We start from the raw sequence: 14,113 nt of genomic DNA, 5'->3' as shown, positions 1-14,113 counted from the left end.
CTACTTAGGATTTCAGTTGCATCCAAAATATATAATGCTGGTACTATTTCTGTAGTCATAGCGGAACAGTTTTGAAATATTTAACTTGTCATCTTTTTCTGTGCTTACTAGGATGAGGGTTCAGCCTTTGTTCAGTAGGTGAATTGGTATTAGTGTTAAGCACACAGTTTAAAAGAGCTGTAGACAGATTCTTATATCCTGTTGAACTTCTATGTTTTACAGAACAGTAGCTGAATATTTTATGGGGAAAACAGATGTAATTTTACGTTTGTAACAATCATTGCATCTGTGCAGTAAGCATAGTTGAGTGCTGTGAAATATTTTATACCTTTTAATGCTTTTTTACATTTCATAGCTTTTACCAATTAATTGATGAGATAAATTTGTCAGTTTGAGGCCAACAATGGGAAGTTCTCTGCTTAATACAAAAATATGTAAACCAATTTTTTACTATATCTTTCCAGTGACAGACACAATCAAGCAACATGAAACTGCCTTTAGCAAACATTAAAGCAGCTTGACAAGACTTCAGGAGTTAGATTGGCAATGCAGAAGGACTGTCCTTTCCTCACATTTCAAGTTTGCAGATTTTTTTCACAGTTTTTTACACCCTTAGTGCTATATCAGTAGCTACCAAAAGACACCCTTCTCAATACAAAATTCTAGAGTATAAAATTCTAATTTTCTTCACTATGTATTTAGACATTTTAGGACCTAGGTGCAGCTTTTCACATCAAAACTGGCCTCTGGCCTAACCTTCCTTTAAAGAAATCCATTCATGTCTCCTGTCATCTGCAGCCTCTTTGTGTAATTAAAGCCCCCACTGAAGTCTAAAGGTAGGTAATGAAAAAGTTGCAGTCCCGAAACTTTCACTGTAAAGGACACAAAAGTACAGTACTTAAAATAGTGCTACGAACACTAGCCTTATTTGTGTCACTTCAGAGAAAGCTCCCAGGCATGAGTGTGCATGTACATCTTCAAGGAGAGGACGAGTAGTTGCTGGTTGTAAGGTGCAAAAGTGTGCGGTCCTTTCCCCAGCCTGAGGGTTAGCCCAGAACCTGCTTCCTCATTCACCAAAATCCTGCTTTGTGTGGCTGAATGAGTTTGTCTCTACAGGGGCGCTCACTTGCATCAAACGCAAATGAGACTGCACAGATCCGCTCTCAGGTTCCTTTCAAATGTGGTCGTAATGCGTATGGTCTGTCTGCGTAACTGGTGAGAGGACTGGTTTTATGTAGATTTGACTGGGAACAGATCAGAAGAGGCTTCTCTCCGAGGTCTGCATTCTGGCCGCTGAGTAACTGAATGCGGCATGTGTGTAGCAGTAGGGCTCTGGTCTCAGGGTGCTGTCGGTGTTCTTGGACGGCCAGAGCTAAAGCTGTGAATCAGTTTTTACACAAGCTGTAGACTTACATGACAAAGCAAGGCAAGTTGAGTGCACTGTATAAACCAAAGCCAGTATCCAAAATAAGAGATCTGAGAAACTGTGGAAGGAGAATACTTCGTTAGACAAAATCTAACTCATACCAAGCAGTTCACAGTCTGACACAAAAGGTGTTTCCTGCCTTCTCCAGAATAAGAGGAGAGGATTAGATGGAACTACAAGGAAAAACTGATGTGATATAGAAAAAAGTTAAGTTTGTTACTGCTCAGTAAAACTGATCATTCTAGCTCACTAAAAAAAATTGGTGACTTATTTCATTATTAATCTCTGCCAGTATTTTGCTTTGTGTAGAAGCTGCTACTGCTGTGGCAATTCTGACAAATGAGAACTTTAGCTTCACAATTTCATACTGCTCTGTTGGATAAATCCAGCTGAAAAGTTAAAATCCAGAACATGACAACGCTTAAAATTCTGACCCAAGTTTATTAGAGTATTAACATTGGTAGGTTAAAAAACCAGTATGAAATATTAACACTAGCAATGCTAGTGGTAATACGTGAAGTAAATTAAACAATCTACTTCATTTTTTTTACAAAATATAAACAATTACTCCTGCAGTTAATATTCACTACTATTGCCTTATGCTTCTGCATCTTTTCTACTTTTTTTAACCGTATCTTTCATGCCACTTTGTAAATTGGGTGTTAATTGTTAAAACTTTAGCACAAAACAGACAAAATGCTGAATCAAGGCAACTTCAACATCAACTGCTGTGGAACAATCAAATTTTGTTTACACCAAACTTACTGATTTTATTTACATTTTAACTGAGCAGTGATTCAATAACAAACACGGTGATTATCCAAAATATACACAGTATATAAATCCCCTATCAGGTCTGGGAGGAAAAGGCCATCCTGATGGACTCAGAAATCCAGGCAGCTGGAAGCAGTCTTATGAAGATGCTCTCTTCTGTTCAGAAAAGGGAGATTCGTAGGCTTCCATTGGTGGGCAGGTACAAACCAGATGTTGATCTCCATATATGTCATCAATGCGAGCAATTGTGGGCCAAAACTTGCTTTCAGGCTTCACAAATGGCTAGGTACAGAAGGAAAAACTATTATTTTAATTTTTCTACCAAGCAAATCTACATAGTTGTAATAGACATTAGAAGTTTTAAGAACGACAAATGCTGGAAAAGTGGATTTTTCTAAGTGAAGTCCTACTTCAAATCCATTTGCAGTTTGCAGTCCCTAAAAGTTAACATGCACGTATAATAAAGCTGGCAGTCAAAAGAATATTTATAGTTTCAAAAAAGTGTACCCTTGTTCTCTAACAAATGCTTGCAAAGAAGCAGTTGTCATGGGATAAAAGAAAACTATGACCCTTTGAATAATTGGCTTACAGATGGGAACCAAGAAAAAGTGGAGGAGACTACCTAGACCTATGCTGTTCAATATAGTTATAATATAATATATAAAACAAGGTGGCAAACTTCACAGGTCCAGTTAAATTCTTGCTCTTTGAAATAAGTACATAGCAATAAAATAGATGCAATTCAGTTTTAGGTGAGAAAAGTTAGTTACACATATATTTAGCTGTTAAGATTGTGGAAGCAATTTTATGTAGTGCTCTGAAGAAGTTTGATGTATCCAGCTCCAGTCTGACCTTTATTTGTAGCAGGCTTACATTGATGTGGCTTGCCCCATGCTGACCATGCATCTTGTCAAACTCTCATCCAAGTTTTTGGGAGCAGAGCTTTGAACATCCGGATGTCGGACTTTGTTTTGGGAGCCCCTGGTGCAGTACGTCAGAACTGAATGGGCTGTTTCCGATAGGAATATCCAATATCAAAGTGCTGAGATTTAGAAATCCAAGTTTGCACTTCATGTGTAGACACTTTTTTTTTTTAAGATCTTTTTTCCTTGTCTTGAAGAACAAAACTAATGGGACTACTGTAGAGCTCACACACATAAAAATTGAGCAACAGTAAAAATGGCTCTGAAGCTTTTATTCTTACCAGATTACTTCAACTGACCAGAAAACCACAGAGCAGAAAGCACATTTATGTATTACCACACCACTAGGATCCCATTATTTACTCACCAGTGGGAATGCTGCCACTTCTCTGGAATAAGGACGATCCCACTTGGAAGAAGTGACACAGTTCAGAGTATGTGGTGACATCTACAAGCAAAAAGACATGTTTAGGACATGAAATTACTGAATTCAGTTGAATGTATCAGTGTGAACCCCCTTCAAGTTCACATTACTACATATAAATAATTACTGTCTAGAGAGTCTCTTGAGACTACCATTCATCTGGGGGAAAAAAGACAGATTTAGAACAGGAAGCAAGTCAGTATCTGGATTTTTTTCAGTTTGCCTGAAGATACTACCCAAGGTTTGAATATGCTTCCAACTTTTCACTAAATCCCCTTGGTATTTAAAAAGTCAGTACAGCATTACAAGAGTTGAACAGAACTTGAGCCTATAGCAATTTTGTGCTGCAATCTTTACTTTACGGTTAGTTTTAAGGTCATTCCACTTCCCTTCTTAAACAGATAAATAAGCATCTGTCCTTCATTACTTTGAGATGGCCTCAAAAATTATAGATCATGTGCTTGCATAAATAACTTCCTTCGCTCTGTCAGCAAAGACCAGACTTCTGACTTGAAGAAGTCAAAATTCAAATTTTGGAATAGTTTAAGGTTTCTAAAAAAGTCAAATTTCAAGAAGATCATGTGTTCATTGCTGCACACAGTTATTTTCAAGAGTAATGAAGGACCAGGAAGCGGCTTCATATAGTCTCAAGTAAGTCTCAAGGGCTAAGCTGATGCTGGTAGCTTGCTCTACATGCCATCTTACCTTTAGTGGGTTAATTTGGGGGTCCATCCTGCCTTCCTCTATTTCAGCAATTTCCTGCCGAATACTGATCATTGCATCACAAAATCTGTCCAGCTCTGCCTTGTCTTCAGACTCTGTTGGTTCAATCATAAGTGTTCCTGCCACTGGCCAGGACATGGTTGGAGCATGAAATCCTGATAAAGAAAAAATCAGTCACTGACAATAGGTTATGAGTTAATATATGCATTAGCTAGCAAATGATTCACAAATTCAGCCCTTTCTGTAATCCTTACAGGACTGAACTCATTGGTAGTGTTGGCAGGGTATTGTAGAGGTAAGACAGGCTTTTCAAGTATCTTTAAAACTGAAGGGTAATGCCATTGTATTATTTGCAGTAGAGTTACACACTGATTTAATGAAATGCTCTTAAAACCTGCTCTTTTTGCTTTGCTACTTTTCAGCCTGAAGTCTATTGCTTCTTTTCCAGGTTATTTCTGTTTCTGCTGCTCACTTCAGTAGAAGTGTTTTGTCATTTTACCTTTTTATGACAAGATGAACGGCAAAGTGAGAAGAGTATAGAGTTCTGCACTGGTAAACAAGGTAAAAAGAAAAGGTGGTCTCTCATAATACCCTTCCTGCACTTCTGCTAATTACAGCCTCATGACACTTCTCTTTCAGCTGCAGAGGATGGAATTTTACTAAACTTACCGATGTAACTCACTTCCATACCTACTGAAAAGTCTATTTGAAGTGCTGCATGCTATTTAAGGCCATAGCAGCCCACTTAACAAAGAGCAGGAAGGGTGAGTTTTTTGGTATCACAACTGGGCTTTGGATTATTTCACTGACGAGGTATTACTGGTTAGGGTTTTAATAGCTTTTATGCATATTTGTTAGAAGCACAGTTGCATAGGATCAAGCAGTTCAGTGGGTCATCTTGTCTGGCAGCTAAAGAGTAGCCATGATCAGATTCTTCAGAGCATGTGTACAAAACTGCCTGAACTGTATCAGGATGGAACCGTTTAAATCCTATTATCCTACTTCAAAAGTATTTATTTCTTTTTCTCTTTTTTTTTTTTTTTGGTGTTGAAATCATATTAAGCTCTTGGCTCCAACCTACTTGCTCCAATGGTTAAGAGTCACGTAATTGCCAATTTGAAGGGGCAGTTTACAAAACTGGGGAGGTAGCAGCAAACTTTTAAGTAGCTGCTACAAGTCAATTGATGCCAATATCTCTCTAAGCCCTTAATGAACATGAGGAGACCTGGAATGACTGTTGACAGATTTAACATCCATAAGCAGAGGACTAGAATGTTTCTGGCTCCCTTTAGAAGAGATTTAGGGAATTCACACTTACACTGCGATTTTAAAAAAAGGTATTTGACTTACCATAATCCTGAAGTCTCTTAGCAAGATCTACAGCTTCAATGTTTGCTGTTTTTTTGAATGGTCTTGTATCCAAAATGAATTCATGGGCTACATAACCTGTAAACGAAAAAGCATACACTATGTTTACTTACTAGGAAAATAATGCAATCTACCAAGCAGTCTATTCTGATCGGTTTTTTGGAGAACATGGCAAAAAGACAAATTAAAAAATATCCACATGGGCAAAAACTCAAACCTGCGAAATTATCAGCTAAGAGATATACAACTCAGTATTTGAAGACTGGCCCTCTGAGTCCCACGTCACATTAAGAAGAGGCTTCATTTCCAAGATCAGAACTAGGAAACAGTGGTCAAAGTAGCTCTTATAATTTACAAGTACTCTGAAAAATAATCGGATTTGTCAGTAGCCCAACACCATTTGGGTCTTAGGCTATCTTGAATTAGCCATGTACAAGATAATCAGTTTCACGTTACACCAGAGAAAAGCGCAAATCTGGTGTTATAGAGAGGCTAAAGATGTAAGTTATCTAAATTTATATCCATGATCCCGGAGAACCTTGTTCCATTTCATTGCTGAATCTTTCAAAATTTGCAACTTCCATTCACTTCTGTGAGGAAATAATATATTCTTTTAAAATGCAACCTGCAGATTTAGCCAAGGTGTACTGCATTAAATTTAAGACATATATTTTGAAGAGCGTACATATTGTACTGAACTGGTTTTTTGAGCCATTCAGCTTAAACAAGCAAAATAGCATTCTCTGATAGTTACTCCACAATAACAGGAAATTCTTTCACCTCTTTTTCATTACTTCGGTCCTGCTGCAAGACTGGAGAGCTATAGCAGGCAACTACAATGTAGCTAAAAGTATTTTGCATTGACAACAGGAGTCTCCCCCGTCTCACAAAGGAGAATAACAAGTGGAAATGAGAGATTTTTTTTTCCAGAGAAAGTGTGCAAGGGAAAGTGCAGGTCAAAAAATTGCTTTCCATTCTTAAATTGTTGTGCCATTAGTTACGCGAGATTTGGAGGTGTCAACTTTGTTGCTTCTATTTTTCTACTGTTCATTATATTAGACTTCAAGGAGAATAATTTGATGCCAAGGTTTACTCCATCTTTTGTCATTATTTCGTCTAATTACAAACAGGCATTTTTTCTTCTCCTTGCAAGTATCTCAATTTCATTGCAATACCTCCACAGAAGCAGTGTGGCAGGTTATTTCTCTCCTTGTGAACAACATCAAGAGAAGTCTGAGATGCAGCTGTCACGTAGCATTAAAAAAGAACCATATTGCAAGCCAACTTCTACACTAGGAAAAAAAAGTCAGCTTTGTAGAAGAAAACAAATTGTCCAATACTTGCCTCTTGCTCCTCTGAAAAGGATTTTGTAGTGCTTCTCTAGCCTCTTTGCCATGTAGTTTGCATTTAGTATAGCAATCTCAGAAGCATGTTTCAGACCTTTTGCTCCCATTGTCTGAAAGAGGAACGACATGAAAAAGCAGATCTAAAAACACTCCCAAGCAAGCTAAGTGTGTCTTGTACTGGCAAGCATGACAGACAACAGCACCTGAATGCATCTGGCTAGTTTTAAGGCAGTCATATTGCTATTACAGTTTTCCACACTACACTCACAGAAAAGCACTGGGTATTACTTGAGAGCAACTTTCATATACATAGCTTATGAGACTGCTTACTGTGTAAGAGTTTTTGCTCTTAAAGTCAACAAATGAACAACCCAAACCTTTCCTCAAACTGAGAAGCTCTGAAGTGAATCGAAAAAAGTGAGCAGAACTCAAGAATGTCATCAGCACATTTGTAAGAAAGAACTGCACCATTCTTACCCCCAGGGAAAGAGCATCCAGAGAGCTGCCTAAAAAGCTATGTGTGCTCTCTGTACAGATGATCCTGATCTCAAACTCTGCTTGCTGCTGTCATGTCACAGATGAGACAGTGCATTAAAAAATTACATAGATCATTATCAAGTTGTTACACATCCAAAGCCAAAACTAAGTTCAGTTTTCAAATTCAGTAAAATCCCCTGGAATTCAAGTTCCTATTAAACAGATTTTGGAAAGTTAAATGTTACAGACAGGTCAAGTATAACAATACTGCAGCATGCAACCAAAAGTATTATTGGAAGAACAGTAATTACCAAGTAGCTTTTAAACATGATAACTTCAATGTCCGAAACAGTGGAGGGGCAAGCCTGATTGCAGCTTTCTGCCATGCCCACTTGTGCCAAGAATTATTACAGACAAGAAACAGAAGAATTAAGCAGGCTGCATAGATACAGCAGTTGTCTTGCCATCCTTTCCTACTGCAACAGATGGCAACAGGCTGTTCTATTGTCCTACTGGAAAACAAGGAGGTTCAAAGGATGTAAATAACCTATAACCGTGCTGTAGTCATATCCATTTCAGTCTGTACAAACGTCTTATGATGAGTTGCTCCTAAACCTGTTCCTGTGGTTCCAGTGGTCCTCAGACTTCCTGACAGAAACAGACCCTCAGCTGATACTCCTTATAAAAGTCTACACACCTTGATATACACCCAGGAAATTGGCAATATAGCACTGGAACCCCAAGGTGCAGCACTGACAGTACCCAAAGGACATGCATCCTTATCCGGCTGTATTTTGATGACAGGGTGGGCAGGCAAGTAGGGAGCCAAATGTTTCTTCCTAAAACAAAAACATTGATTTTAGAACTTAAATGTGTGTTCCTGTGTTACCATTTCTGGACAGTTTCAGCAGTAGCTTCTCTTCACCTTCCTTCCAAACACAGTCCTCCAGGAAGTCTGGTCTATGTCTTCTTCAACAGAAAGTTTATTAAGATAACTGGTGAAAATGGAGGATGGCACTCAGTTTTCAACATATCACAAGATATTCATGCAGCTATCCAAATCAAAATGATTTTTTTAAAAGAGTAATATTATTTTCTATTAAAGGAATATGATTGTCATATAGGATAGATTCATGTAGTTCATGTACCACTTCTGCATTCTGGACTACGTACAATATCAGCTCTCAAAGTCCACAGATCATCTCTGCATTTACTCAGAAAACAGACTGCTGAGCAAGGTCTACCATACACACTAAAGGGTCAACATGAAAGCCAGGGTTTGGGAATACACGTGAACCTGACCATTCATGAGATCAGCACGTGACTATCCTGGAGAAGGACAAAAGTTTACAAACAACAGTACACCTCTCCGATTCATGGCTCTGTACTTAAGTGAACTGCCAACCGAGATTCACTAAGGGATTTTTATTTTTTTGAAGAATTTTTTTTAATAAAGAGATACCCACACTCCAATTGGTCCCATTCCAGGTCCTCCTCCTCCATGGGGAATGCAAAAGGTTTTGTGAAGGTTTAAGTGAGAAACATCAGAGCCGTAATCTCCAGGACGACACAGACCCACCTGTGAAGGGAATACTCTGTCTCAAAATACTCTTTACATGCCATTTTAAGACCTATTACTTCATTCAAGAAAAATACATTGAAAAAGATGCTATATGTTTTTCCATTTTTCTTTAATGTGATGCATCATAAACAAGAATTGATGCAAACAATTTTTTGCTTCAGGAATTCTTACTCATGTCTGTAAAGAATGTCTTGGACAAAGATTACGCACACTAAGCCAATTTCAGTGAACAACCCATACTTACAACACATTTCAAGGCAAAATCAGATAAAAGGGAATTATTTTCACCATCTAATTTTTATTACTGTTCTTCGAAGCCTCACCTCCTCCCCCAAACACTGTGCCATCTTGCAACGAAGCTGTGTTATGGTCTGAACTGAGTACTGCTGTGCTATTTTTATTCCAAGGAAACATACACTCCCAGTTGTAATAAATGTACCTAGGAGATTTTGTACCTGGGCATTCATATTTGCTCCGTCTAAGTAAACCTGGCCTCCATGTTTGTGAATCAGGTCACACACATCTCCAATCTCCTCTTCAAACACACCGTTGGTGGAAGGGTATGTGATCATGATGGCTGCCAAGTTCTCTTTGTGCTTGTCGACCTGGTGGCAAGGAAAGAGAGAGAAAAAAAAAAAGGTCATTGAAGCTCCTAAAGCTTCTTAAGAGAAGATTCTTACAAAAACATGTAATTAAGGTCATCAAGTGTTCTACAGGTGAGAAGCAAGTTTATCAACAGGTAGTCTAAGTCATTTATAGTCAGCAAGAGATACTGGGCTCTTTCCTTCAGCAATACCTATGGAAAAAGAGTGTTTTCTCAATAAATTAGAACTTTAAATTGGGGAAGGAAGCATGGTATTAAAAGATGTATGTATAATAGTCACTTCTGGGACCATAAGACAAGCTAAGTGAAACATCTGGCTTTCAAGGTAATGCGATCTAATGACTATCCCCCCACTTTCAGCAATACAGTTCTATGACTACCATAAAAGCCTGCTCAAATATGTATTTTTGGAAATGTGTCCTGCTAATTCCTTGGATTCCCAAGATTCACCTGCAGCTAATCTACTCAAAAAAGTGAAAAAAGTTGCCTAGCAACACCTTCCCCAGCAGAGGTGAGCTTGAACTTCGCTAAGCGAAGGCTACAGTGCAGTTTCAAATGCTTCACACTCATGAACATGCTTCACTGATTTCAAATACTAGATGTAGACCAAAAAAGTCTGCTATAAAAGAGCCTACTGTGTAGAAAGACTCTCTGAGCCACTCCTGCACCAAAGATCCTCAAATTAAAGGAAATCTCACAAGTGTCACATGGCTAGTGTCTGAGTGAGCAAAAAAAGGAAAGAATTACTTATCCTTTTCAAGCATGTAATCACTATTATTGCCCTTTTTTCTCTCAAAGAAAAATCTGATTCAGCTGCGAACACTATTACCTGTAGAGGAGAAGGAGTGTTCCTGCCTTGAAAATTAAAGATAATTAAATATAATTAAATACTTACCATTGCTTTTAAATGGGAGATATCAATGCTCCCATTTTTATCCACTTCAATTGGCTGAATCTTCATTCCTGCCATTTGGGCACTTGCTGGATTTGTACCATGAGCAGATTTAGGAATAAGGCAAACCTTAGAAGAGAAAAATAAGCAGGGGCTAAAGTATAACTAGTTAAAAAATCTTAAAGCATTATGGTCTACGCTCAGCTACAACTCATTATCAAAGTTTTCAAAAGGGATCCTGAGGGAATGTTTACTGGCAAATTGCCACTTCTACTGAAGGATGCAACTGTCAAGTTACATTCAAGTATCAGCATCTAAATACTCATTAGGAAAATAAAGTTTCATTTGCTGCATAAATCATATTTAGGGCTGCAGTTCCAGAATATTATTTCAGACACTCACATTTAAAATCCTTTCCTCTCAGCCTCCTTTTTTTTAAAAGATTTTTTTTTTACAGTGATCAGTCTCCATATGTACAATTACTTGAAAGGAAAAACTATCTAATTCCAAGTTCCCACTACATCTTCAGCTGACTTCCAAAGCATTTTCTTCTGTATTCTATTCAAAACAAAAATTTAGACTGAAATATTTTGGCTATAGTGAAGAAGTTTCTCTACACAGAAGTTGCTCTACACAGTTCATTTAAAAAGAAAAAAAAAAGAAGTACCTTCACTTAAATAAATGTAGGTTCATGTTAGTGATAGTTAGGAAAATGGAGCTCAGGCTATTTCCAGACATTTGCTAGGAAGTCCACCCCTTCTAAAGACAATAAATATACCTTCTCTAAAAAAAATCCTTTGCTTCTATTCAATGAGGATATTGAAACATTTGTCTATTATGATTCTCTTGGAAGGATTAATTGAACTAAGTTTATTAAGATACTCAAACTTAGCTGCATTAAATAACTGACAGTAAGGCACTTTTTGCTTTCATGAGACACTGCACGATGATCTCCACCTCATGTTCCATGGAGATGTTGAGACAAATGTTAACTACTTTAAAAGCTATTCCAAGGAACTGACCCATCTGTTTCAGCACAGAAATGTAAGGTGAGTCTAGATTGCCACCCAGCCTTGCTGGGTTGCATCTGCAGCTGCTGGGTACAGAAGTTATTGATCAGGCAATAATATAGACCGATGTGAGCTGTTAGTTAATGTCGATATTTTTTTTCCACGAGAGGGCACCAAATCCAAATGAGGCCGACTGCAAGAAGCTTGGTTTGCTGGTTTACTTACTTTTCCCAGCCCAGGAGAAAAGGTCACTTTAGTTGAAAGGCCAATATTTTGTGGGCTTTCTTCTTTTTTCCCTTTTTTCCCAAGATTATCGTGATTTTGCTATAACATTTGAAATCTGTTAAGTGTAAGTACCTGCAAGCAGCCTGCAGGTTCTCTCTTCTATGCAGTTAACCTCTGGATATTTCTGAGCATAGAAGGACCATAGACACTCACAGAAGCCCAAGGATCTTGCACAGAATAAGAGAAACAGCAAAGCATACGTGGATAATCAGAAGATAACTATCCAAGGAATAAAATTTCAACCTAATTTCACTTCCCAATGAGTAAAACTACTCAAAAAACAAAGCTTGTATTTGTAAAGAGTGGATGATTTCCAAGAAGTTTGAGATTATCTGGATGCAACAAAGAAACAAAGACAGAAAAAGACAACACTCACTATTCAATTTTAGGTAGTTTCCTCACACAGAGATTATAGTTCTCAGGAGGTCAGGACAATGACCCTTCCGTTTTGAGAAGGCAAATGATTTCCAAAACCAAGTATAAAATCAGGTTCAGAAAATATGGATATTACTGCACTAATGACTTTTTTCCTACTGTTTAAAGCCAACTCTATGAGTGTGTGAAAGAGGAAGATCTAACTAATCTCAGATTTCCAAGAAGTTTTTGATGTGGTCCCAAAAATGTTCCTAAACTAATTTCCAGTGGTGTAAGTAGGAAGGTTCACATAGATAAATATTTCATGAAAACACAGAAAAGAAACTAAAAGATAAATAGTCAGTTTCCACTGTGGAGAAAGGTCATCCTAATAGAACGTTATAAATATCTGTGCTGGTTCCCTAGCATTTCACCTTACTCATAATTGGTTTATAATGGAGACATACAGTGAAATGCCAAATATCCTGTTAATAAAAAAATCACCCAGGTCACTAAAAGAACTGATTACATAGTTCAGAAAAGAATGCACAGTACTGAGTAATAGCATTCAAAACAGAATATACTGGAGCCAGACAGATCTAGAATATTGCACAAGAAAACAAATCTTATCAATACACAACTGGGATAGTAGTTTTGAACCTATCGCCACTCAAAAGATCTTGCAGTGTTGGGGGGAAAAAAGCAACTGCATTAAAAACTAGAAAGGAAATACAGAACAAAGAAAAAGGAACACAGAAGCTCCGAGGATAACCAAAGCTTTGAGATGGCTTTTTTGAGAAGGATGGACAAATAACTGGAATCCAGCTAGGAAGACAGAAATGAGGATGGATAAGGATGTAATAAAAAAAATCTCAGAATTAACACATGATATGCCAACTGTTAAGAGGGAAGAACTGTTCATCATCTTTCAAGAGTGAGAGGGTAATAGGTGAAATTGTAAGAAGTCAAGTTCAAAAAAATAAGAGGACGCATTTCTTATGAAGACATACGATTATATGATAATGGGTGATGATTATATGATAACAGGTGATAAAGCCACAGAACATTTTCTCCAAGATACTGTACATACCAGAAACTTCCACATAAGAGGTCAAGTGATCAGATCTAATTGTAGAAAAATGCATAAGCAAGGCCTTTGGATTCCTTTGGATCAGGAAGTTCCCAAGCCACAGATATGTAGAAGCTGGAGCCGTGTGCTGGGTATCATTGTATACTTGCTTTGTCCTTGTACTCTTCTTTGTAAGAGGAGTCTATCAGTCTGCCATTGACCACTGTAAGACTGGATGCTGGGACCGACAAACTTTTCGTCTGGGCTAACCTGGCTGTTCTTATATCACAAACGTGCAATCATCTCTCTAAAATGAAACTTGCTACCACGAACTTATGACATTTATTGAATTTGTTCGAATATATTTCAGACTATTCCACTTCCAATTAAACTTACAGCTAAAACCTATGATTAACACAGCCTTTCTTCCAGGCATCACAGATTGTTCAGAAAGCACCTAAAGGAACAATATTACTTTCAGATTTTTCAGCTATAACTGCCTGCCATTAAATGCAAATAAAGAATTCTCTTTAAAAGAAAATTAGAATTCAAAATTCTATTAAACATAATGTACTAGTAAGAAGGGATTCCTCTTTGGGGTTAACTACAGTTGTATCACCTCTCAGGTTTACAAGAACTCTCTTTTGTCAGGTTACAATTGTATAGCTGAGAAGTGACTCCTTGAAGTGAAAGCTTCAGGTAGTTAGCATAGAAGAGAATACAAATCAAACCTTTAGACTCTAGTGTTACCAAGTGAAGATGATCTTCAATGAATCAAAAGTGATTTGCATTATTCATCTGCAGTTTTTGTTCCCCTTGTAAGGCAAGGTTACCTTCATATACCCTACAGAAATTT

At 37.7% G+C, this 14,113-nt stretch overlaps 1 protein-coding gene across 1 annotated transcript in view; it reads right to left on the bottom strand.

Annotated features, from left to right (window-relative positions):
* Nucleotides 1–1,847: 1,847 nt before the first annotated feature.
* The window catches only part of GLDC (glycine decarboxylase), a 51,632-nt gene continuing 39,366 nt past the window's right edge, over nucleotides 1,848–14,113 (bottom strand). Inside the window, exons 17-25 of the mRNA XM_087741699.1 lie at nucleotides 10,543–10,668; nucleotides 9,499–9,648; nucleotides 8,928–9,040; nucleotides 8,159–8,300; nucleotides 6,983–7,094; nucleotides 5,621–5,716; nucleotides 4,253–4,425; nucleotides 3,491–3,571; nucleotides 1,848–2,482 (exon numbers count right to left, since the gene is read on the bottom strand). Coding sequence (XP_087597825.1) covers nucleotides 2,339–2,482; nucleotides 3,491–3,571; nucleotides 4,253–4,425; nucleotides 5,621–5,716; nucleotides 6,983–7,094; nucleotides 8,159–8,300; nucleotides 8,928–9,040; nucleotides 9,499–9,648; nucleotides 10,543–10,668 — 1,137 coding nt within the window. The 3' untranslated portion in view covers nucleotides 1,848–2,338. The remainder of the gene's footprint in view (nucleotides 2,483–3,490; nucleotides 3,572–4,252; nucleotides 4,426–5,620; nucleotides 5,717–6,982; nucleotides 7,095–8,158; nucleotides 8,301–8,927; nucleotides 9,041–9,498; nucleotides 9,649–10,542; nucleotides 10,669–14,113) is intronic.

Source organism: Nipponia nippon, unplaced genomic scaffold, assembly GCF_047370975.1.
Source record: "Nipponia nippon isolate SJK-2023a ecotype South Korea unplaced genomic scaffold, ASM4737097v1 scaffold_8, whole genome shotgun sequence".
NCBI lineage: Eukaryota > Metazoa > Chordata > Aves > Pelecaniformes > Threskiornithidae > Nipponia > Nipponia nippon.
Note: the sequence above shows the minus strand (reverse complement) of the source record. Positions and strands in the feature narration are given on the sequence as shown.